Source organism: Callorhinus ursinus, unplaced genomic scaffold (assembly GCF_003265705.2).
Source record: "Callorhinus ursinus isolate GAN/ISIS: 27379988/994484 unplaced genomic scaffold, GSC_fseal_2.0 scaffold12, whole genome shotgun sequence".
NCBI classification, from domain to species: domain Eukaryota; kingdom Metazoa; phylum Chordata; class Mammalia; order Carnivora; family Otariidae; genus Callorhinus; species Callorhinus ursinus.
This window is the reverse complement of record NW_027397074.1, coordinates 38,274,216-38,296,411: the sequence shown is the minus strand read 5'-3', so window position 1 is coordinate 38,296,411 and position 22,196 is coordinate 38,274,216. Positions and strand designations below refer to the sequence as shown.

The 22,196-nt window shown below is 42.4% G+C and overlaps 1 protein-coding gene across 2 annotated transcripts in view; it reads right to left on the bottom strand.

Annotated features, from left to right (window-relative positions):
- The window catches only part of DNAH11 (dynein axonemal heavy chain 11), a 320,004-nt gene that overhangs the window by 13,616 nt on the left and 284,192 nt on the right, over window positions 1–22,196 (bottom strand). For both annotated transcript variants that reach the window (XM_073898943.1, XM_025872997.2), the window contains 7 exons: window positions 21,123–21,245; window positions 19,632–19,825; window positions 18,303–18,451; window positions 17,290–17,417; window positions 14,432–14,659; window positions 7,954–8,145; window positions 4,738–4,857 (listed from right to left, as the gene is read on the bottom strand). In XM_073898943.1, the coding sequence (XP_073755044.1) occupies window positions 4,738–4,857; window positions 7,954–8,145; window positions 14,432–14,659; window positions 17,290–17,417; window positions 18,303–18,451; window positions 19,632–19,825; window positions 21,123–21,245 (1,134 nt within the window). The remainder of the gene's footprint in view (window positions 1–4,737; window positions 4,858–7,953; window positions 8,146–14,431; window positions 14,660–17,289; window positions 17,418–18,302; window positions 18,452–19,631; window positions 19,826–21,122; window positions 21,246–22,196) is intronic.

Here is a 22,196-nt window from a genome sequence, read left to right as displayed (position 1 = left end):
ACCCCGGGCTGCCCACCACGCACAGCACAGACACGAGTCAGTGGTTTGGGGACTCGCGCTCCACATACTACAAACGGATCAGCATTCCAACCGCTGCAAAGCCCACGGTCTGTGGAGGCTGACTGCGAGTTCAAATCCTGGTTTAGCTACTTACCAACTGTTTCACCCCCAGGAATCTGGGTTTCTTTTCTGATTATAGGGGATATTAATACCTACTTGGCAGAATAGTGCACAGAAGAAATAACACACATGTGTAGTACTGACCCCTGGCACAGAGCAAGTGTTTAATAAGTGGTTTCCATTGTTATCATCATAGATTAAATCTAGTCAAGTATGCAAGAGAGGTCATGAAAATTTATACTTAACAATAAAAGACCTTCCATTTATTAAGCATGTTGTTCTAACACTGTACCAATGTTTAAACCTAACAACAAACCCACGAAATGGGCCATTCTTGTTCGGTAGATGATGAAACTGAGGCTCAGGGGAGGTGTCTAAAATCAAAGCAAATACAGGGAGAAATGAGTGTGAACCCTAGTATTGTTTTTTATTTCAAAGCCTAGCCTCCTAATGGTTACTCTTTATTACCAGAAGCTTTTTTAATACATGACAACTTTCAGGAGACTTGATACCTTATTTTCCCGAAAGTAATTTTCTGTGTTACTCGTTTAGCATTGCCAAGTACATGCCTTAGGTCAGAGAATAATAATAATAATAATAATTCCCTAACTCCGGCCAGAGACCTCGAAGACACACTGCCGTCAGGGAACCCTCTGCCAGTGCAGCCCTCACTTATCCAGCCAAGAAACTCATCCATCCTCCTAACAGGACAACGCCACTGAAGGCATTCCGAGCAGAGCTCTGAATTCCACACCACTGATGAGTTGCTTTTCTGATCATGTGTCAGTGCAACCAGAGATGGCTAATTCCTAAATCAGTTAACCAGCATGAGAAGTGGTGAAAAGACGTCCTGCAGATGCACAAGCGTTAGATCAAGCTCCTGATATAAACAGCAAGAGTAGGACACATTTGCTAGAGGACAGAATAACTGACTGGGATGGCGGCGGCGTCTGACACCGAGCGAGCAAGTGTTTTAACTTCCGCTGTCGAGTTGCGAAGGTGGCGCTGTCCGGTGAGGATGCAAGATGGCAGAGGAAGCGTTTTGAGCCTGAAAAACGTCAGCGGATCTGCAGGGGAGGGTGGATACCTTCGTTTCTCAAGGGCTCACGCACACTCCAAGGCTGCCCCTCTGCTTTCATCATCTGTATTCAGTGTACCACTATTTGAATGGGAGTTCAGACTTGTGAAGGTTAATGGACTGTCTAGTTTGGCAACAGCCATTCGCTCCTTATCCTCAGGCCAGAGCCAGAGAGGGAACATCAGCATGAGCTGCTCACTCTGCCCCGTGACCTCCACTGTCGTTTGGAGAAATCAACCTCTGTAAAGGTCGTGCGCCTGGCACTGTTTATCTTGCCCATCTCCATGGTAACCTGCTCCCAGACCTCTTCTGAGGAGTGACTTCCAATTGTAGAAAATTGAAAGTGTCTTTCTGACCTGTGAAATCCTGCTCATTAGAACTAAGGAAAGACCAGGAGACTCACGGCAAAGGAAACAAATAATGGTCACATGGCAGGTTTTTTTTTTTTTTTTTGGCACTGTCCCCAAATTGTTTAACATTATTAAAAGTAAAACAAAATCAAAATTAAAAATCAAAAGTAAAACAAAAACAAAAACAAAATCTGTCCTCAGTTTTCTACATTAGACAACAAATAATACCCACATTTTCTAATACATGATTATTTACTTCTCAAAATGGACTCAAGGAAGGTGATCAAAACTATGTAATACTTTTTTTTTTTAAATTTGGGTTTTTTATTTTTTTATTATTTTTTTAAAGATTTTATTTATTTATTTGACAGAGGGAGACACAGCAAGAGAGGGAACACAAGCAGGGCGAGTGGGAGAGGGAGAAGCAGGCTTCCCGCTGAGCAGGGAGCCCGATGTGGGACTCAATCCCAGGACCCTGAGATCATGACCCGAGCCAAAGGCAGACGCTTAACGACTGAGCCACCCAGGCGCCCCAAAACTATGTAATACTTAGATGAAGTTCTCAGAGAAATTATCAACAGGAGGTTGCTCAAATTATTAAAAAATATGCACTACTTTGTTATTTTTTGCAGTCCTTTGCATTATTTTTTAAAGTTTTTATTTAAATACCAGTTAGTTAACATATCATGTAATACTAGTTTCCAGCGTACAAGACAGTGATTCAGCACCGGCATACATCACCACCCAGGGCATCCTCCTGCATCCTCATCATCCAGTGCCCCCTCCCCCCAGCCACCTTAATCATTAGTTTGTTCTCTGTAGTGAAGAGGCTCTTTCTTGGTTTGCTTCTTTTTCCCCTTTGCTCATGTGTTTTGTTAAGTTCCACATGAGTGAAATCGTAACAGTGTTTGTCTTTCTCTGACTTACTTCTCTTAGCATTATACTCTCTAGCTCCATCCATGTCCTTGCACATGGCAAGATCGCATTCTTTTTTATGGCTAATAGTCCATTGTTATATATACGCCACTGCTTCTTTATCCACTCGATGGATACGTGGGCTCTTTCCACAATGTGGCTACTGTAGATAATGCTGCTATGAACATCGGGATACATATTTCTCTAAATTAGCATTTTTGTATTTTCTGGGTAAATTCCTAGTAATGCAATTGCTTGATCATGGAGTAGTTCCTTTTTTTTTTTTTTTTTAACATTTATTTACGAGAGGGAGAGAGTGCACGAGCGGGGGGAGGACAGAGGGAGCAGGAGAGGGACAAGCAGACTCCCTGCTGAGCTGGGAGCCCAGTACGGGGCTCAATCCCAAGACCCTGAGATCACAACTAGAGCTGAAGCCGGACGCCTCACAGACTGAGCCACCCAGGCGCCCCTCATGGGGTTGTTCTATTTTTAACTTTTTAAGAAAACTTCCTATTATTTTCCAGAGTGGCTGTGCCAGCTTGCATTCCCACCAACCATCAGGAGGGTTCCCCTTGCTCCCCATCCTCACCAACACCTGTTGTTTCTTGTGTTGCTGATCTCAGCCATTCTGACAGGTGTGAGGTGGTAGCTCATTGTAGTTTTGATTTGTGTTTCCCTGATGAGGAGTAATATTGAGCATCTTTTCCTGGGTCTGTTGGCCATCGGTACGTCTTCTTTGGAAAAATGTCGATTCATGTCTTCTGCCCATTTTTCAATTGGATTGTTTTTTTGAGTGTTGAGTTTTATAAATTCTTTATATATTCTGGCTACTACTAACCCTTAATCAGATGTCATTTGCAGATATCTTCTCCCATTCGATAGGTTGCCTTTTAGTTTTATTGAATGTTTCCTTCCTGTGCAGGAATTTTTTATTTTGATAAAGTCCCAATAGTTTATTTTTGCTTTTGTTTCTCTTGCCTCAGGAAACCTACTAGAAAGAAGTTGCTCTGGCCAATGTCAAAGAAGTGACACGGCACACCTTTAAACATAGTTGGTATCTTGTTCAAGTGGGAAAAGAGACTGCATGGTACAGGGTGCCCTGTGTTTCCATGAAAGAGGCAATGGCCATGAAACATGGAGGCCTTTAGAAAGACAGCATGAGGAAAGCGTGGCCACCACTTTTGGCTACTTCAATAGGGAAAACAGGGACTGAGCACTTTTGCCAGACACACAGCCCTGGTGACAAATGGAGCAGCTGTTTGGTCTTCGCAGACACAGAGTGGTTAAGATGAGAACAGGGAAAAGGAGCTTGGTCTCTCTCAACTGCAGTACAGGGGGTGCTCTGCCCCCTCCTCACAGACGGAAGAACTGAGTTCTCGCATCCCATTTTTCTTGAGCATATATTTAGGAGTTAGTGACCAAAACTGAGGATACTCCATGGCTTCTGTGGCAGGGAAAAACCTAAGGGTTTCACTTATTTTAGAACCCTCAAATTGAAATCAATACATCTATCTTCTGGCTGGAGCTCTTCTTGCCCAAGGTAACTGATGGACCGGGGGCACGCCATTCCTCAGTCTGTATAAAATAGGTTAACAGCCTCAGTTCTGCAGACCTCCCAGGGTTATTCCTAGGATCCGGTCAGTTTATGTGAGGGTCCTTTGCCTGGGCGTAGAACATGAGACACACACAAAAATCACCTAGGAGGTCTTACTGAAACAGATTTGGATTTCATAGATAGGAGATGGGGCCCAAGACTCTGTATTTCTGGGGCGCCTGGGTGGCTCAGTCGGTTAAGCATCCAACTCTTGGTTTCAGCTCAGGTCATGATCTCAGGGTCAAGAGATGGTGCTCTATACTGGGGTCTGTGTTCAGCAGGGAGTCTGCTTGAAGATTCTCTCTCTGCCCCTCCCCCGACTCACATGCCGGTGTGCGTGCACACTCGCGCTCTCTCAGATAAATAATAAATCTTAAAAAAAAAAAAAAAGACTCAGCATTTCTAACAAACTTCCAAACTCTGTGACAGTGGGCAAGAATATATTCACAAAAGTCTAAGATTCGTCAATATTTAAGAAGTATTTATATAGTAAAATTAGTTAAAAAAATTCTTACTCGAGGGGCGCCTGGCTGGCTCAGCCGAAGGAGCAAGTGACTCTTGATCTTGGGGTTGTGAGTTCAAGCCCCATGTTGGGCGTAGAGATTAAATAAAACTTAAAAAAATTTAAAAAAATTCTTACTAGAATTTTCTCCTCTGTAAAATGAATTATAGTGTCTTACCAGAGATGGATTCAGGAATTCTTCCAAATACGCCCGACAAAGTTTGCGATCCCAGTCATCTGTGATGTGGCCCCCATACATGATCTCACCAAAGAGGTAACGGAGGTCTTCCCATGGGACCTAGGAGGGATATCATGCAAATGTTCATTTCTAGGCCTGGTGCATCTGCCTCACAGAGGCCAATTAGCAGTACACGCCTCTCTCCAAGCCCCTCTAACACCATGTTCCCCCAAATCCCCATCAACAGGAACATTTAAAAGAGGTTCAGAAATTGTCTGGGCTTCTCCCATAGAGTTTCTTGACAGAATTATATTCAGGGTGTTTTAATACATTCGGTGAAAATTCACTAACACTGAACTTCTCATGCAGATTTTAAAGCAATTATTCCTAGAACATCATGCCACGCAGGAAACTTTATAAATTCAAAATCTCATCCAAAAATCCAGAAAAGGTATTAGTTTGCAGGGCCTTTGAGGTATGTCATGTTTTTATGATCTGACTGGCAGCAGGTTTTATGATCTCATTTAGGCAAATAAAGGAAAACTTATATGATCTGAATTTGGGGTATATTTAAGATATCATCCCCCTGCAAAAATCCAGGCAAACCAATCCCCTTGCTGCAGACTGATTTGAGGGCTTGGTTTATGGCACGACTGGCCTATTCCATGACTGTTCTAAGGGTTCTAACTAATGACTGTACCATGTGGTATTCAAGAAATAACGGTATCTCTTCTCTATTTGGCTTAGCAGGATTTGAAGCCTCTCTCTGCTACCCTTTAGCTTCCTCTGGGTTTGCAAAACATGCCAGTCTGTGATGAAGCCTTTCTAGACAGGAACCTTTAAACCCTCAGGGGCAGTAGATTGCCTCCCAACAGTTCAAGTAAAAACTTAATTATAGCCTTCACTGGTTGCATGATGTGACAGAACAAGTAAAATTGCTTCAACTATTCCAATGTACTGGTTACAAGTTTATTTGAATTTGAATAAATGAACCTCACAGAGGTCTTTCTTTTAAGCCCATCTGAGGTGAGTGAGGAATACGAGAGAAGTGAGTGGACTGAAGGAGGCTCCCTGAACCACCACGTGGGCCCCTTCCATGTCGCCCTCATGAAATGGATGGGCAACAGAGACCTCTCCATTTCATTTCTCTGAGTGCGCTCTATTAGTACCTGCTGTACATTCTACCATCGGATATGCATCGCCCTCAAGATTTTCATCAGCTAGGGTTCTATTCTTTTCAATAACTGACTCTTCTTCACCAAAATCCTGATCCTTGTTTTTAACATATACCTTCTTGAAAAGGGCATTTTGTACCACCAAACTCCGTGAACATAACCTAACCCCCAAATCCTGGTCACTGGCTTCGCCATACTGGTTTCTCCACGTGTGGTGAATGACTTGGGTGTAGACATCTGAGAGAGGAGAGAGCATTCAAAGCCAAGAGCTCTATTGCTCCTGGAGTGCCGGTGTGGGGGTGGGGTAAGCAGCACAACACCATTCACTTGGGCCACCCGGTTGCCACATCTCGGGATGCGAGAGGCAGGGACCAACAGAAGTCCGCTCCTCTCTTTCTCCCCGTCATTTCTAACTCCACTCTGTACAGGATTCAGCTGAACTGGGATAATATTCCTTGCCTCAGCCTCAGCGGACAGTTACAAAGGACTGGGATCGAGTCCTGCATCGGGCTCCCTGCTCCTTGGGAGCCTGCTTCTCCCTCTGCCTCTCTCTCTCTGTCTCTCATGAATAAATAAATAAAATCTTTAAAAAAAAATAAAAAAAATAAAATTGATTTAAAAAACAAACAAACAAAAAAACAAAGGACTTGTATAAAAGGTTAAGCGGTCCATTTCACTTTCTACCTAGAACTATTGTAATAGTTTCACCTGCAACATTTTACATAAAATGTGTTAAGATCAACTCAAAATATTATGTATTACGAAGATCAAAATATGCTCAATTTTTGTATATTTAAAAAATGATAGATATGCGGGCGCCTGGGTGGCTCAGTCGGTCAAGCGTCTGCCTTCGGCTCAGTCATGATCCCGGGGTCCCAGGATCGAGTCCTGCATCGGGCTCCCTGCTCGGTAGGAAGCCTGCCTCTCCCTTTGCCCCTCCCCATGCTCGTGCTCTCTCTCTCTCTCTCAAATAAATAAAAATTAAGAAAACAAATTTTAAAAAATTGATGGATATGTAATGTTGATCATCACATGCCATATTAAAGCCACTTATTTTGGACACAACTTGCTCAAAATAGGTTCCTTAGGAGAACACACCCATGTTATACACTAAGTGTACATACTCTGATAGCAGTCACATCATCTTTGAAGCTTGAGAAGACTTACGTGGCAACAAAAATTGTAACAATTTGGTTACCAAAAGAACATAAAGCAACTCTCTATACACAGAAACACAGATGAGTCATTTTAAAGGCCCTTTACAGAAAGTGTGGCCCAGAGCATAATACCTGGTTTGGATAAATATTATCTCAATTTTAACAGCTTTAACTGAATGGGAAAAGTTTCCTTTATGAGGACTAAGCCAGAAAATTCTTACAAATGGTTCTTCCTTTTTGAAATCCAATCACTGGGTTTCTAAGAGTTTCCACAAATGTTCTTGATGAAGCATTCCCATTCCCATCTGTAAAATACATTTTAGCTATGAAATAAAATCATTCATCTACCTTTAACTTCCAATCAAGGGGAACATTACTGAGAAAGTCACAACAAGGTGGCATCCTTAATACATAATAATGACATATGCAGGAAATGCACCATTATTTATACATGTGACGTGCTGTAAATTGCTTCCATCATAAGAACTAATTGTAGTGATTATTAATGCAGTGTTATGAACTGTCAGAATTGCTGTATGTAATTACATTTGTGCAAATGCTTCATTACCTGCCTAATGAATCTGGCATACATGCACATGTAAACCACTGTTTTTGTTAACATAATGAAGGACATTTTTTTTTTTTTTTTTTTTTTCACTAAGCTGCTATGTAGAACTGGTTTGACCTATCTTATGAAGTTCGAGCCTCCACTGCTAGAAAACCTTTGATCTGGTGTATTTTCACACTTGGCAGAAGATGCATATACAGTGTCAGCTATTTCAATAATAGCTTCAAAAGAGAAATTATGGTCCATTTGATAGTGGCCAAAGACTGACAGATTCAGTACACTCTTTGGAAGAGGTTATCTGGCCACCGGCACTTACGTGAGGGTTTGCCTCTAAGTAGTTGTAGAGGACGTTGGCGCAAATGGTGAGGTCTCCAGGACTGAAGGGGTAGTTGCGGCTCCAGCCCCGGGGGCCAAACCTCAGTCTCCCGGCCACACAAGCATGGAAGTAGCACAGAGCAAAGAGGATGCTTTTAAACTCCTGCTCCTTGGAGCATGCCTCAAGTGTATCCTGGGAGAAAAGGAAAATATTTGATTATCTTTCTGTACCCTTTCCAAGGGCAAGGGTCTGCATATTCAATGACCTTGTGTATAACCTCGAGGGAGATCTAGACAGGGGTACCATGCAGTTTGAAGCACCACTGCTTACCCTATCAACGCATAATAGAAGACTGACCTTTTGGTGCCTGCCAGTCTGTTAATTTAAGAGGAATGCTTTCACTTTGCTTCAGTTATTTTACTGAATGCATCTAAGTTCGCTAGAAAATGACAAAATTCATTCTGAGCAGTGCTGATACTGTTTGACATCATTTCCCCCTGCAAAATTCTTCTTGAGAAATCTAGCTGATCAAAGGACACCACCTTCGTTTCATCAGTGTAGCAGAATACTACTTAACCCCCAGCCCTTCATTTCCTCTAGTTTGAGTCATAGAGATTACCTGGGCACATGGCCACCCATCAAAAAACCATTTCCCATCTCCTGCTGAAGCCAGATGTGCCATATGACCAAGTCCCTGCCAAAAGAATTTGAGCAGAAGTGATGTGTACAATTTTCATGTCGTTTACTTGAAAGGAAGTTGCTTGCCCTGGGTGTCACTCTTTTCCCTTCTCTGTGGGCTAGACCGGAGGATGACCAGACAGCCATGGAAGCCTTGAGTGAGTTCCAGGGGAGACTCCTACCAGCTTGGGTGTGCGGCTGAGCTCATGAAAGCTGCCAGTTATACGTGAGAGATGTCCTCTTGTTTGGATCACTCTAATTATGTAGTCTACCAGAGCTAATACAATCATCCTGACAAATGGTCTCCTTCCAATGAACTTAAAGTAGAATTCATTGCTGGGTGGAGAGAATGGCATATGGAAGGCGGGAAAACACACCCTGTAGACTAGATCTCCAACATTTCTTTGAAATTGCAGAGGGAAAATTAAATCCTGGCATGCTGGTATGGTTATGGCTCCCCCCGCCATAAATTTAAAAGGTGAACAACAGCCATCCAATCTCTGTCTTAAGTAAGTAGTACTTTATTCTCAGCTTTGGCAGTTCTGTGAGGCAAACAAGGACTACTTCGACTGATGCTGGGCAGTAGAGGAAGATAAGGCCAAAGCTGTACCTTCTTGCCTTGTCCTTTAAAATGGCCCAACTACAGCCAGTCTACATTTAAAATGAATCTGACAATTTGGGCCATCTATAAAGTGTATTTAGCACCTTTCAGGTGGGAGTTCAGATCTGGTCTCCCAGGCAACTTCTAGTAAAAGTCTAAACCAAACCAAGACTAGACTTGTTCTCTTGTTCTAAGACTAGAAGAAGCTTTTCAGTTTCTTTCTGTCTCACTTTCATGAGAATCCAAGATTACTACTAAATACAGTTCTAGAACTGGCCAGGCCATCCACAGTGCAGACTCAACTAAATCACTAGGTCATTCTTTTTTTTTTTTTTTTTTAAGATTTTATTTATTTATTTGACAGAGAGAGAGAGAGAGAGACAGCGAGAGAGGAGACACAGGCAGGGGGAGTGGGAGAGGGAGAAGCAGGCTCCCCGTGGAGCAGGGAGCCCGATGCGGGGCTCGATCCCAGGACCCTGGGATCATGACCTGAGCTACCCAGTTTCCCTTCCCCTCACTAGGTCATTCTAAAGCACTAGGCCATTTCTAGGTAATTTAGATAGGCTTGAAGATACACAGTCATTAAACATAACATTTCCACAAACATGAAATAAAAGACAAGTTCGTGAAAGAATAGAAACCATATCATTGGAATTAATCTTGAAGAATATAAAAAATGTATTAGTTTTAAATGTAAGAAATTTCTAGGAGATGAAACAGAAATATCAAACTTTTACTTAGGAATTATGATCTAACAAGTGACCTACCAGCTCCCTGAATAACATATAGTCCACAGAAAACCAAGGTACTACAATAACCAAGTACATTAATTCCATAAATAATTCATATAATGGATTTAGTTTTATCCTCAATGCTAAAAAAAAAAAAAAACAACCAAAACTTACAATTTGGGTACCCGGGTGGCTCAGCTGGTTAAGCGTCCGACTCTTGATTTCAGCCCAGGTCATAATCTCAGGGTAGTGAGATCAAGCCCCACTGTTGGGCTCTGTGCTGGGCGTAAGGGCCTGCTTAAGCTGGGAACCTGCTTAAGATTCTCTCTCTCTCTCTCCCTCCCTCCCTCCCTTTCCCTCTGTCCGGCCCCTACCCCACCCCCCTCTCTCAAAAAAATTACAGCTTAATGCCCATTTCTTTATGCTCTGATAATATAAATGCCACTGGAAAAAATATGAATCAAGTTTTTCTAATTAGGAAAAAGTATGAGTCTACCTAACATTCTACACTTCAGGTCAGTTGTATTTTTACAAACCAAAAGATGAGCAAATTACTATCAGAAAATACACAAACAGCACTGTGAACAGAGAACAGGCATCCACACTCACGCAGATGACAGTTTTACACGTGCGACTACCAGTTATTTGTTTCTGCTGCAAATCTTACAGAAAAAGAAACCTAGGGGCGCCTGGGGGGCTCAGTCGGTTAAGCGTCCAACTTTTGATTTTGGGTGGGGTCATGATCTCAGGGTCTTGGAATTGGGCCCTCTGCACTGAGCACAGGGCCAGCTCGGGATCCTCTCTCTCCCTCTGCCCTTTCCCTGCCTCCCCTAGCATGTGCTGTCTCGAAAAAAGAAAAAGAAAAAAAAAAAAAAGAAAAAAAAAAAGAAATCTATATCTTATTTCAAAAATGTGGTTATTATCTGGGTATGAAAGGAGCCTAAACAGCCTAAACAGTACTCCCTTATGACATCTTCCTTCTTTCTTTCTTTGGTTTTTATTTTTTTTTTAATTTTTAAAATTCAAATTCAATTAATTAATATATAATGTATTGGCTTCAGAGGTACAGGTCTGTGACTCATCAGTTTTTTTTTTTTTTAAGATTTTATTTATTTGACAGAGAGAGAGAAACAGCGAGAGAGTGACCACAAACAGGGGAGTGGGAGAGGGAGAAGCAGGCTTCCTGATGAGCAGGGAGCCCGATGCGGGGCTTGATCCCAGGACCCTGGGATCATGACCTGAGCCAAAGGCAGACGCTTAACGGCTGAGCCACCCAGGCGCCCCTTTTTAAATTAACATATAATGCATTATTTGTTTCAGGGGTGCAGGTCTGTGACTCATCAATCTTTTTTTTTTTTATTAGCATATAATGTATTATTTGTTTCAGGGGTGAAGGTCTGTGACTCATCAGTCTTACACAACACACATCTTCAAGAGGCAGGTGCTACTGTGCTGAAACACACAGGGAGACAGGACCCTCTAAGAAATGCTTCTTTACATCTTCATCACTTAATGATTGCATTTACATAAATAAAGGACTAATATTAAACTTGTTCATTATGAACATACATATCAAAGTTCAAAGGTAAATTCTGACTTGGGGGTAAGATTAAAAATACAAATTTAATTGATTTGAACAGTAAAACATGCAAAACAAAAACACCGCATGAGAACAGTTCATTTGTCCAGATCCCTTGAGTGCTTTTCTCATCTGAGGAGGGCGCCCAGACAATAGAAGTGATGATTTGGACTTGTTTCCCTAACCCAAAGGAGTACGCAAGGTAGACGGCATTCATTACCCTTTGTCCATGTCGCAAGCCTCAGCTACATAAGACCGTGGCAGCCACACAGAGCACCCAGGATGATACAAGCAGCCGTGGCAAAGTGGGAAGCCTGTGATACAGATCACTAACTGCCTGTCTGAAAATATCCTGTTGCTGACTTTTAGCTGGGCATACGGCTGCCCAACATAAACTGGCTTTTCCTAGCCTCTTGTGCAGGTAGGTAACACAATGTGACTGCGTATAACCAGCAAGAGGCAAGGAGAAGCATTACGTATTCACTTGCAGAAAGCATCTTTAAAAAAAAAAAAAAAAGCAAACATGTGCCCATGGTCGTCATCTTTGTTTCTTCTTTCATCCTACTGTCAGGAACATGGATATGGGGGCTGCCACCTGGAACCCTGGCAAGCCCATTCCAGAAACAGCGAACTGTAAAAGAACTAGATTGATGACAACTTCATGTGACACAATGAGCTCTGAATGACCTACCTCCAGAATTCTCAGGTGGCAGATATACTTCTTTAACTTCTTTTTAAGCTACAGTTGTTTCCTACTTCTTTCACAGGTAGCCAAGCATAATTCTAACTGGGAACATACTCACAGATGGCCAGGGAGTACAGGTTAATACCCTTGAATCACATCATCTGGATAAAACCCACATTTTATTTTCTAACATAATGACAAGTCAACATTCATAAAACTATCCTAAAATTTTTAGATTTTCTTTAGAGTTTTTGTTGGGTAGCTTTGGGCTGTAAGAGGTTTGATAGGAAGTTTATTAAATAACTTTGATTATCTTTGCTTTTGCTACTTCTGATCAAATTTAGTCTTAATATTTCAGAGGATCCTTTCTGCTAGATAAATATTTCCCCTTTAGGTACTTAAGAGTCTTTCCAATAGTTGTCATCTTCAGTTAATCTAAGTGGCTTTCCAGGTAATACTCAAAAGAACAGATACTTTCATAAATAAACTAGAACAGGGGAAGGGATTCATGTATAGGCTTTGGGGGGATCTGTTCATCCCTATCATGATATGCAACAAATTTTTCAATGTGCATTTCCCTGGGGAGAGTATCCGTGGTTTTATCAGATTATCAGAGAAGTCCCTACCCGCCCCCCCCCCCAAAAAAAACCCCAAAACAAAAAGCTGACGGGCAATGGGGCTGAGGCATATTTGATCATGATATGCTCACTCTTCACAAATACAGATAATTGTCCTATGGGTTGGATAAATCCCATTTAAATGTATTAAATTCCTGTTTTGTATTTACTTTGGGAAAGAGGTTGAGAATGTCCTAAGTGGTCAGAAATTATCAACCGAGGAATAAAAAAAAAAAAAAAATACATGCCTGCCATGGCTCACAAAAAAAAAACATACTGCAACTATGTAATACAGTCAACAAGATTTCTTGAGTGCCTTCTGTATACAGTTGACCATGTTTATATAGGCTCTACATTAATTACTTAATTAGGTAATTAACTGTATTCTTCAAAACTGTAATCTTAGGTGGCCAATTATTATAATTCCTTCATAATGTTGGCTTGTATTGGCCCAGAAGATACTAGTGAAGAATGATAATATTTCTAACAGGAGTCTTAATATACCAAACCATGTGCATTTCCTCTTTAGGGTTCAGTCTACTTCTCCTAATAAGAATACTATTTCCCGGCGTGCCTGGGTGACTCAACTGGTGAAATGTACTGCTGTCGAATTTGGCTGGGTCATGATCTCAGGGATGTGAGGTGGAGCCCTGCGTGGGGCTCTGTGCCGGGCATGGACCCTGCTTAAGCTTCTCCTCCCTCTCCCCCTCCCCTCAACCCCTCGCTTCCACTCTCTTTCTCTAAAACGGACAAACAAAATACTGTTTCCCAAGGGTGTCTAAGAAATCAGAGGGAATGGCAACTGAGAAAAACAACAAAGGAAATTTGAAACACTTGATTATGATACAGATGTGATGATACACACAAGGAGAGTAGTGATAATAGGAGTGTTTATGTTTGTATTAATTTATTTATTTTGGGAGGAAATCAAAGTATGAATAAGATGGCAACATGGATATACGGGGAAAAGACAATTTACATTTACTAACATCAAAAGCAGATCTAAAACACTGAATATTATACTGGAACTCTCCCCAGGTCATTACTTTTGTTGCCGTCCTCAGTACCAGCAACCAGAATAATGGTGGCTTCTTCCGTTCCCGTGCTAAGGGATACTGGTCTGCCATGTTTATCTTCAACAGCAGGTTCTTCAGAAAGGAATGTAATTTATTCTCCTTAAACATGGGGCTGCAGTATTTTTTTTAAAGATTTTACTTATTTGAGAGAGAGAGCACATGTGCAAGTCTGAGTGAGGGGGAGGAAGGGGGAGAGAGAGAATCTTAAGCTGACTCCATGCCCAGCGCAGAACCTGACTTGGGGCTCCATCTCACAACCCTAAGATCATGACCTGACCCTAAACCAGAGTCAGATGCTTAACCGGCTGAGCACGTGGCTGTAGTTTTAAGGCAAAACATAGATTTTCTAGTCCCTGGAATAGGGAATGGCAGGGGGATCCTTTCAAGAGATTAAATCAGACACTCAGATTTCACTTCATCCCTCTGCACGAGATGCATGAGTAGCTAATGGCCCCGTGGTTTTGTGAGAAGACCCTGACTTTGCCCTCAGACCAGGCTTCTGCTTTCTTACCTGATCAAAGTTGTAGAGGGCGGCATGCAAATTGGCCAGCATTCCTGTGGGGGGTTCATTAGTAATTTTAATGGAATTTTCCAGGAGTCCTTGAGGGATGACGTGTTCATGTGGTGTAGCTGCAGATTCAGCACTCATGAAAACCCGGTAATCTCTGTGGCCTCCTTGGCTGAATCTTTCGAGGAGTTTCTCCAAGGTTCCTAGCCACTTGGCTACCAAATGGACATTCTGAAAAAACAGTATGGCTTATAATTCCAGTGAAACTGAAGTAGCTTACTTCAATTATGGGATCACAACATTTTCCTATATGTCAGTGCGTAGAAAACTCAGAGAACCAGGATTTAATTTTTCCCGTATCCTCATGTTAGGGAACAAAACAAAGCACCAAAACACAACTGTACAGTGAACACGTGTAGGGTTCCAAATCACCACAGCTTACCTTTGCAAACCCAAATCTCCTTCCAACACACTTAGCCACTTGCAGCACCCATCAATCACCTCTGACATGGAGTTTCTGACACCCTTCTTTGTTACAGTTCAAACTCAATTATGGAGACGTATCTGGTTAATCAAGTATAAAAACTAAAAGCCAGAAATGTACCTCGTCACCCATTTCATTGTTTCTGATACCAACCACCTCTACTCAACGCCTACTCATTAGTATATGAACTCCAAAGGATGTGAGCGGTAAACGGCTCGCCAAAAAAGAAATCACTCTTTGTTAAGCTGCTCTGCGGATCCCTGGCAGATTAATTTCCTTAAACCTAGAACTTTGAAAAATTATGAAAGAAACAAACGTCACCACCATCACTTCTTGATTTTCAGTTTTATGATTCACAATCCTCCAGCCCTCCAATCCTAAACACCCACGGAGTACCCGGTAGTTGGTGCGGTGAGAACAGCATGGAGGCCTTACCCTCACACGCTCTCTGGCCCTGGAGACGTCCTTACTGTAGTGACTGCAACATCACACCTAGGAGTATGCACTTACTTCCAGCAATATTATAAAAGCTACAAAAAACCTGAAGAATAAAGGCAAATTGGGAATGGAATAGTAATGTAGGTATCTTTCTTTGAAACAGTTCTGTTGTAAGAAGATCTATGCCAATTGAGTTGTTCACATAATGAGGCTTTTTCTTCCTTTGGCAAATACTGAACACTGTTAGGTATCATAGCTGAACTGTATCCCCCCAAGTTCAAATGTTGGAAGTCCTAACCCTCAGGACCTCAGAAAGTGACTGTATTTGGAATAGGTCTTTAAAAAGGTAATTAAGAGTAAATGCAACAATTAGAGTGGGTCTTAATCCAATATGGCTTACATCTTTATAAGAAGAGCCGATCAGGGGACAGACACACACACACACACACACACACACACACACTCACACACACAGAGGGGAGACCATGTGAAGACACAGGGAGGAGACAACCATCTACACACCAAGGAGAGAGGCTTCAGAAGAAACCAAGCCTACTGACAACTTGATCTCAGACTTTTGGCCTCCAGAACTGTAAGAAATTAAATTTCTGTTGATTAAGCTAATCAATCTGTGATACTTTGGATTGGCAACCCGAGCAACCTTATAGAGTAAGTAAGGGCTGTGAGCTTCCCGCCCTCCATGCTTGCTACTAGATTATAGCCAAAGTACTTCTCACACCTAACTGTGCCACTCGCACAAGCAAGCAAAACAACAACAATAAAACCTACTTTGCAAGCTCAGATATGACCTCTCTATCTTATGGCCTACAAGACCTTACTCCAGAAGTTTACTTGAAACGAACATAAGGATACTCTAGGCAGTGACTTTGGAGTCAAGGAACAGAAAAATCTCCAAGTGAGCCATCCCTGAACACAGGCACATTCTGGAGTCCAGCCTGAGGTTCTTGATCGTTGAGGATCTTCTTGAGGATCTTGGCTTTGACACTGGCTAGATTCTTGTGCCCGCTTGTCCAAGGGCAGCTATGCCCGTGCAACATTTTTAGACAATCCATGTATCTTGGAAACCACCCATTTTACCCGTGAAAATAGATTTTTAATAAATCCATCATGTCAATTCACAAGCCATCTGGTGTATATCTGAGACAAAGATAGATGCCATCCTGCTATCTATGCGCCAGTTTTCTCTGGCCTATGGGCTTCTGATAAAATGCTAGCTAAACATCCCTTGAAGCGCTCTATCTGATCGCAGTAACTGACCACGGTAGAGTCTGGTTAAGAGCTCATTAGCATGAGCACACATATCACATGCCTACGCTGATATAATTTAAAGTACATTACAAACAACATAACAAGTTCCCATTAGGCTAGTCTCCCCTCTATTCAAAGTCCTGCTTCTCTTTTGAATGGCAAAGAGATACCAGAAACCTCCAGAAACTGGGACAGCCACAGGCCTGGGGCTGAGCCCCGCATCAGGCTCCCTCTCCCTCTGCCTGCCGCTCCCCCTGCTTGTGCTCTCTCTGTCAAATAAATAAATGAAATCTTAAAAAAAAAAAAAATAAAGCAACTTGCAAATGTGAGGTATTATGACAATGGCGTTGGCAATCTATACAAGCCTGTTTGTCTTCAAGCACTCTTGGAATGTTCCAGCTATCTGTAAGTCAGGAGAATAAGAGGGTGCCCTCTGGTATTTTTAATTTTAAAGCACAATGGCTAGAAAATCCCTCAAAAGATGATGGCTGTCCTTGTCAGCTGAGTCTCCTAACACTTGTGGAGGGGTCACTAGTACTGGGAGAACCCCGAGGACTCTGCCAATCACCATCTGTCAGGAGGAAGGATCATTCCTATTGGCCTGGACGACTCGGCACCGTCCATCCCTTGGGGTCATTGCCAGTTTTTTCCAAGAAGATGAAATACTCACTTGGAGGATGACCCAGTGTCCTCCTTCGGAAGCTTTCTCCAGGGCCTTTTCTGCCACCACCTCCTGACCTTGTCCTAAAGACACGTTGTGGAATTTTCCCGAGTCCATCGTAAACCCCAGTCTTTTGCCTGTGGGATCATACAAGATGGTAAGAGGCGGGGTGGATCAAGGAGAGGTGAGCAGAGTCTGGAATCCTGCGTCTCATGTCCGTCTGTGGTTACTGCTGCCACCTGCTAGGTCACTTTCCTGAAGAATCCAAACTCAACTTCTGTTGTTTCAACAGGCAGCATTTTGAGCTCTCAGCAATGGCCTCCTCCGGAGCATTAGCAGAGCCTGTGCAAATAAGTTCCTCTGGTTTTATGGTAATGAAGCTTTTGACATTTTGATAGATGGCAAGTATTGTTATTGAGCTTTCTTAACTCTTGCAGGAGTAGCAAAGCATTTCCCTCATAAAAACGAGCAACATGTGGTAGCTATCACATCGTTTTTTGAACAAATTGGCTTACTGGGTAAGTGCAGGAGCCTCTCACCTTGTGGCCATGCTTGAATCGAGCACAGGCAGGTCAGAGCTCTGTTAACCTGGCATTCTCGGTGCAGGCTGCGCAGTATAGTAACCCAGAGCATAATGCGACAGTGCCCTGCACAATCGAATAGGCCTGCTCTAATGACCACTACTTAGTCACAGGGGGCACAAGATTACATGAGAATGCAGAAAATTGCCCTCTGGCCCTTATATAGTCAGAAGGCGGAAAACAGTACAAAAGAAACTTGCATTATGCCAACCAGAGGAATGTTCTGCTTGAACATTTCTTCAGACCACAGTGTTATTAGCCTTACATTTTCCATATACTCCATCTCCCACAAATGAAAAAGAAAGGGGGGGAGAGAGAGAGAGAGAGAGAGAGAGAGAGAGAGAGAGAGAGAATGAAAGTAACTAGCTGTGAACTGAGAGCAAGGTTGGGTGGGCATCGGGCGAGAGGGAGGGTGGGAAGGCAAGCCTCTGGGCCCCTCACCAAGGATCTCTAGGTCTTTAAGGGCGTCCACCCCTGGAGACAGGATGAAGAAGATGGGCGTGGCCGGGCTGCTTTCTTCAAATGCTTTAACTAAATCCACTCTGGTCCTCCCCACATACTTGGCACCCAGTTTTTCCTCCACGAAATTCCTATAAAAGAGGATAATGTCAAAGACATGATCAGTGCTCATGACCTTGAAAAGTGCCACAACTTGGATCAGCTTAAATCACAGGCTCAGGAAGGAAGCAAACTACGTTCATTACGTGGGATGTTTTCGCGGAACAATACGAATCCAGCTAGATTTATGCATCGGTGTCAGTGAAATCTCTTCCTGCTTTAGAAGCTCTGAAAATCAGAGGCCTACTTTCCATTTTGGGGGCTATTGAGACCCCCCCTGCGTACCACCAGCTGCCTGCGTATGGCTTTGTATCCCCCAAATCTCCTGCCAGATCCCCCATTACTTATTAACAGTTCATTAGATTTGCCACAGTGCAATTTTCCGGCCTGCTGGGTTTCTCATGAATATACAAATGCTTTTTGGGGTGTTTCTAATATAGGGAAGCTCAATTAAGCAGGGATTATTTTCCCGCGGTATCAGATTTAGCAGAAAGTAAGTACTACTAAACAGAATTAACTTGTAAAGTAGGGCACGCAGAGGCATCGGCAAAGGGGAAATTAGTTGGACAGAGTGGAGGAAAAGACCTGAGGTGTGTCACTGCTGTTGAACAAGGAGCAGAAAAGGAAGGAACCCGAGAACTCTTTGGTCGGTGAATTCAAATGAGAACACGACTTGGCGTGAATTAAGCCGCAAGTTACCATTTAGAAGCCAAAAGAGCAAAGAAAAAGGACACACGGACCAAGACACAGACAGGGGTTCCTGCTTTAAATTGCATTGGTTGTAAAGTTATAGGACTATTAGTGTCTCCATGAAAGGAATTCATTTTTGTTTGATGTGCAAAATCGTCGGAGCCCAAATGCTATGGCTAAATAAAGACAGTGGAAATTGCACTGGGATAATGCATGCTCCTAGCCTCTGAACTCTGCTGACACCCATCTCTCGGGCTAGAATATTTCCAGCAGTTCCCCATCTCCCCTCCTGATGTCAGAAGCAAGGTTTTCAGGAAGGATGGGCTCAGCCTGACGACAGACCTGCACACTGCTTAGCGCTCAGCGAGTTTCAACAACAGTAATGATGACACTATCCAAGTTTCAAGCAGCATCGTGGCTCATCAACAGGGACCGCACATGCCTCCATCAGATGCTCCTCGCCCCCTAAGACTAAGTCTCCTCTAGGTCAACATGTATTTCCAAAAATGCTGACTGCCCCACCTGAGAGCATATGTCATTCTGTCAGGGCGCACTGCTCTCAAAATAATCAGCTTCTGTATCAAACTTTTCTTCTTCCATTCTTGCGGCAGCTTCTCCTTCTCCGGGCACGCGGATTCTGCCCATTTCCTCCACTGCTTGGCTGATCCTTCCACATCTCGGTCTATGCCTCGAAACTCTTCCAGGACGGTGAGTGCCTGTCATACAACGGGGCAGACAGGACGGGGGCAAACAGCTTAGAGTCTGAGAAAGAGACTAGTGCAAGTATCGAATCCTCTGTGAACACGCTGGCCCAGAGAGTCTTGGTTTCCTCGCTGGAGGTACTCTCACCCTTTCCTGTCCTGCTAAGAGGGTGACCAGTGAGGCTTACTGGAACCCAGCTCCCTGGTTCTCTGGCCTAGTTGGGGATGGCCAAGAGGAGGCACTGGCCAGAGACTGGAGGGCTGGAGGAGAGAGATGCAAGGGTATCCCTTCCTCAGTGTCGTCCCTGTAGTGACGTAGGTTGGCAGTGGCTTTGTTCGTCTATGGGAGGTCACAGCTCCTATAGGTTGGCTCTCTCCCCCAACTTCACTTCTCTACAGCTGCAGTAACTACTCCTTTTCTTCCTTTTCCCATCCCCATTCCTGGCTGATTCCCTTAGTCTTCTTCCCATACGATGAAAATACACTCTTTCTTAAGCTTTTTTTATCACCCCTTTGAATGGGCCATCTGTTTTCTGCTGAGACCCTGAGTGATCAACAAGCGGACTTGAATTTATAATTCTACATAACCTAATAAAAAATTCTATTACAAATAAACCTAAATATACTCTAAAAATAAGGGATAATGGTTATTTTCAATGGACAGAAATTTTCCTTCTTAGACAAAGAATGCAGCAAATACCATATGTATATTAGCATACAACAAACATCTTTAAGGAATTCCAAAGTCTAGGGGAATAAACTTTTTTTTTTTATAATGTCAAATTTGCTCTTTTTTTAAAAGATTTTATTTATTTATTTGACAGAGAGAGACACAGCAAGAGAGGGAACACAAGCAGGGGGAGTGCGAGAGGGAGAAGCAGGCTCCCCGCCAAGCAGGGAGCCTGATATGGGGCTCGATCCCAGGACCCTGGGATCACGACCTGAGCCGAAGGCAGCTGCTTAACCAACTGAGCCACCCAGGCGCCCCAGGAATAAACTCTTTTAACAGTAGGATCTTCTGACCAAAAAATGAGGTAAGTATCGGTACCTGGGGTTGACGAATAACTTTTTTCTCTACAACATTCTGTTCCGCTTAAACAAGTTATAATGAGAATAAACTACTGTGTTGTTGTATGATTAACAAAAGTATTTTGAAAAAGTGGACAAATATTATAAAAAAAAAGAAAACAAACCTGATTTAGGTAAATTGACAACAATGCTCATTTCTGTTCCTTGACTTTTAGCAAAGGTCCTGCAGAATATATCTACTGAAGTAAGTTTTAGAAAGTGAAATACTGTCTTCTTCACCTACCTTGAGAGTACTCCATGACTGAGTGGTGAGGAAGTCAACAGGACTCAAGTAAATGTGTTCAACTGTGAATCGAAGCAGGAAATCCAATTCCAGAGGGTCTATCTCTTTCTTTCTCAAAAAAATCTTGAGGATACATAAATTAAAGAGGGTCATTTAGTTTACATCAAAATCAGGACCCAGGAAGCAGTCACGATTTAACAGGATTGAATAGGCAGGACCAAGTCTACTGATAATTCCTATAGATACCTCTCTGTTCTAAAGCTGAAGTAATAAATCTCAGATTATGCTCATGATCTCAAAACCTTGACTGAAAAATCTAGTAACAAATAATTATGAAGACTGCTTTTTTCCCCCAATTTTAACACATGCCTATTAGCAAATTATTTGAAATATACATTCATACTTAGTCTTTTGCTGTTAGGCCAAACTTGTCTTAAAACTTGCTACACAAATTGAGAAAGCCTCAGGTGGTCATGGACCAAATTACTAAACAAAAGGTAGAACTAGTATTGTAATTTAGTCCTGATACAGAAATTACATCTAATAAACTATGAGATATATGAAAGATTTTTTTTAAGAGAGGTGGGGGAGGGGCAGAAAGAGAGGGAGAGAGAGAGAATCTTAAGCAGGCTCCACGTGGAGCCTGATGAGGGGCTCGGGCTTGATATCACAACCCTGAGATCATGACCTGAGCTCAAATCAAGAGTTGGATGCTTAAATGACTGAGCCACCCAGGTGCCCTGAAAGAATTTTCTTAAATGTGAGATTATATTAAGAAAAATAGGAAATTATTGTTTTATAGATACAACTAAACAAACAGTATAAATGGAAATAAACTTTAGATATCTGCATTAAAAAACGGGTAAGTCCACAGAACATTTTGGGGGGTAAGGAGAGGGGGATGAAATATTCCTAACTTTCACATAAAAATTATAATACCACATAAACAGGTAAAATGTTTGAGTTTTATGCTATTTTAAAACTCTAGGTATTTTCAAAATGTATTATGGGTAGTAACACATTAAAAGGATATTTTATTCTATTGATTTTTTTCTAAATTCAATTTATTTCAAC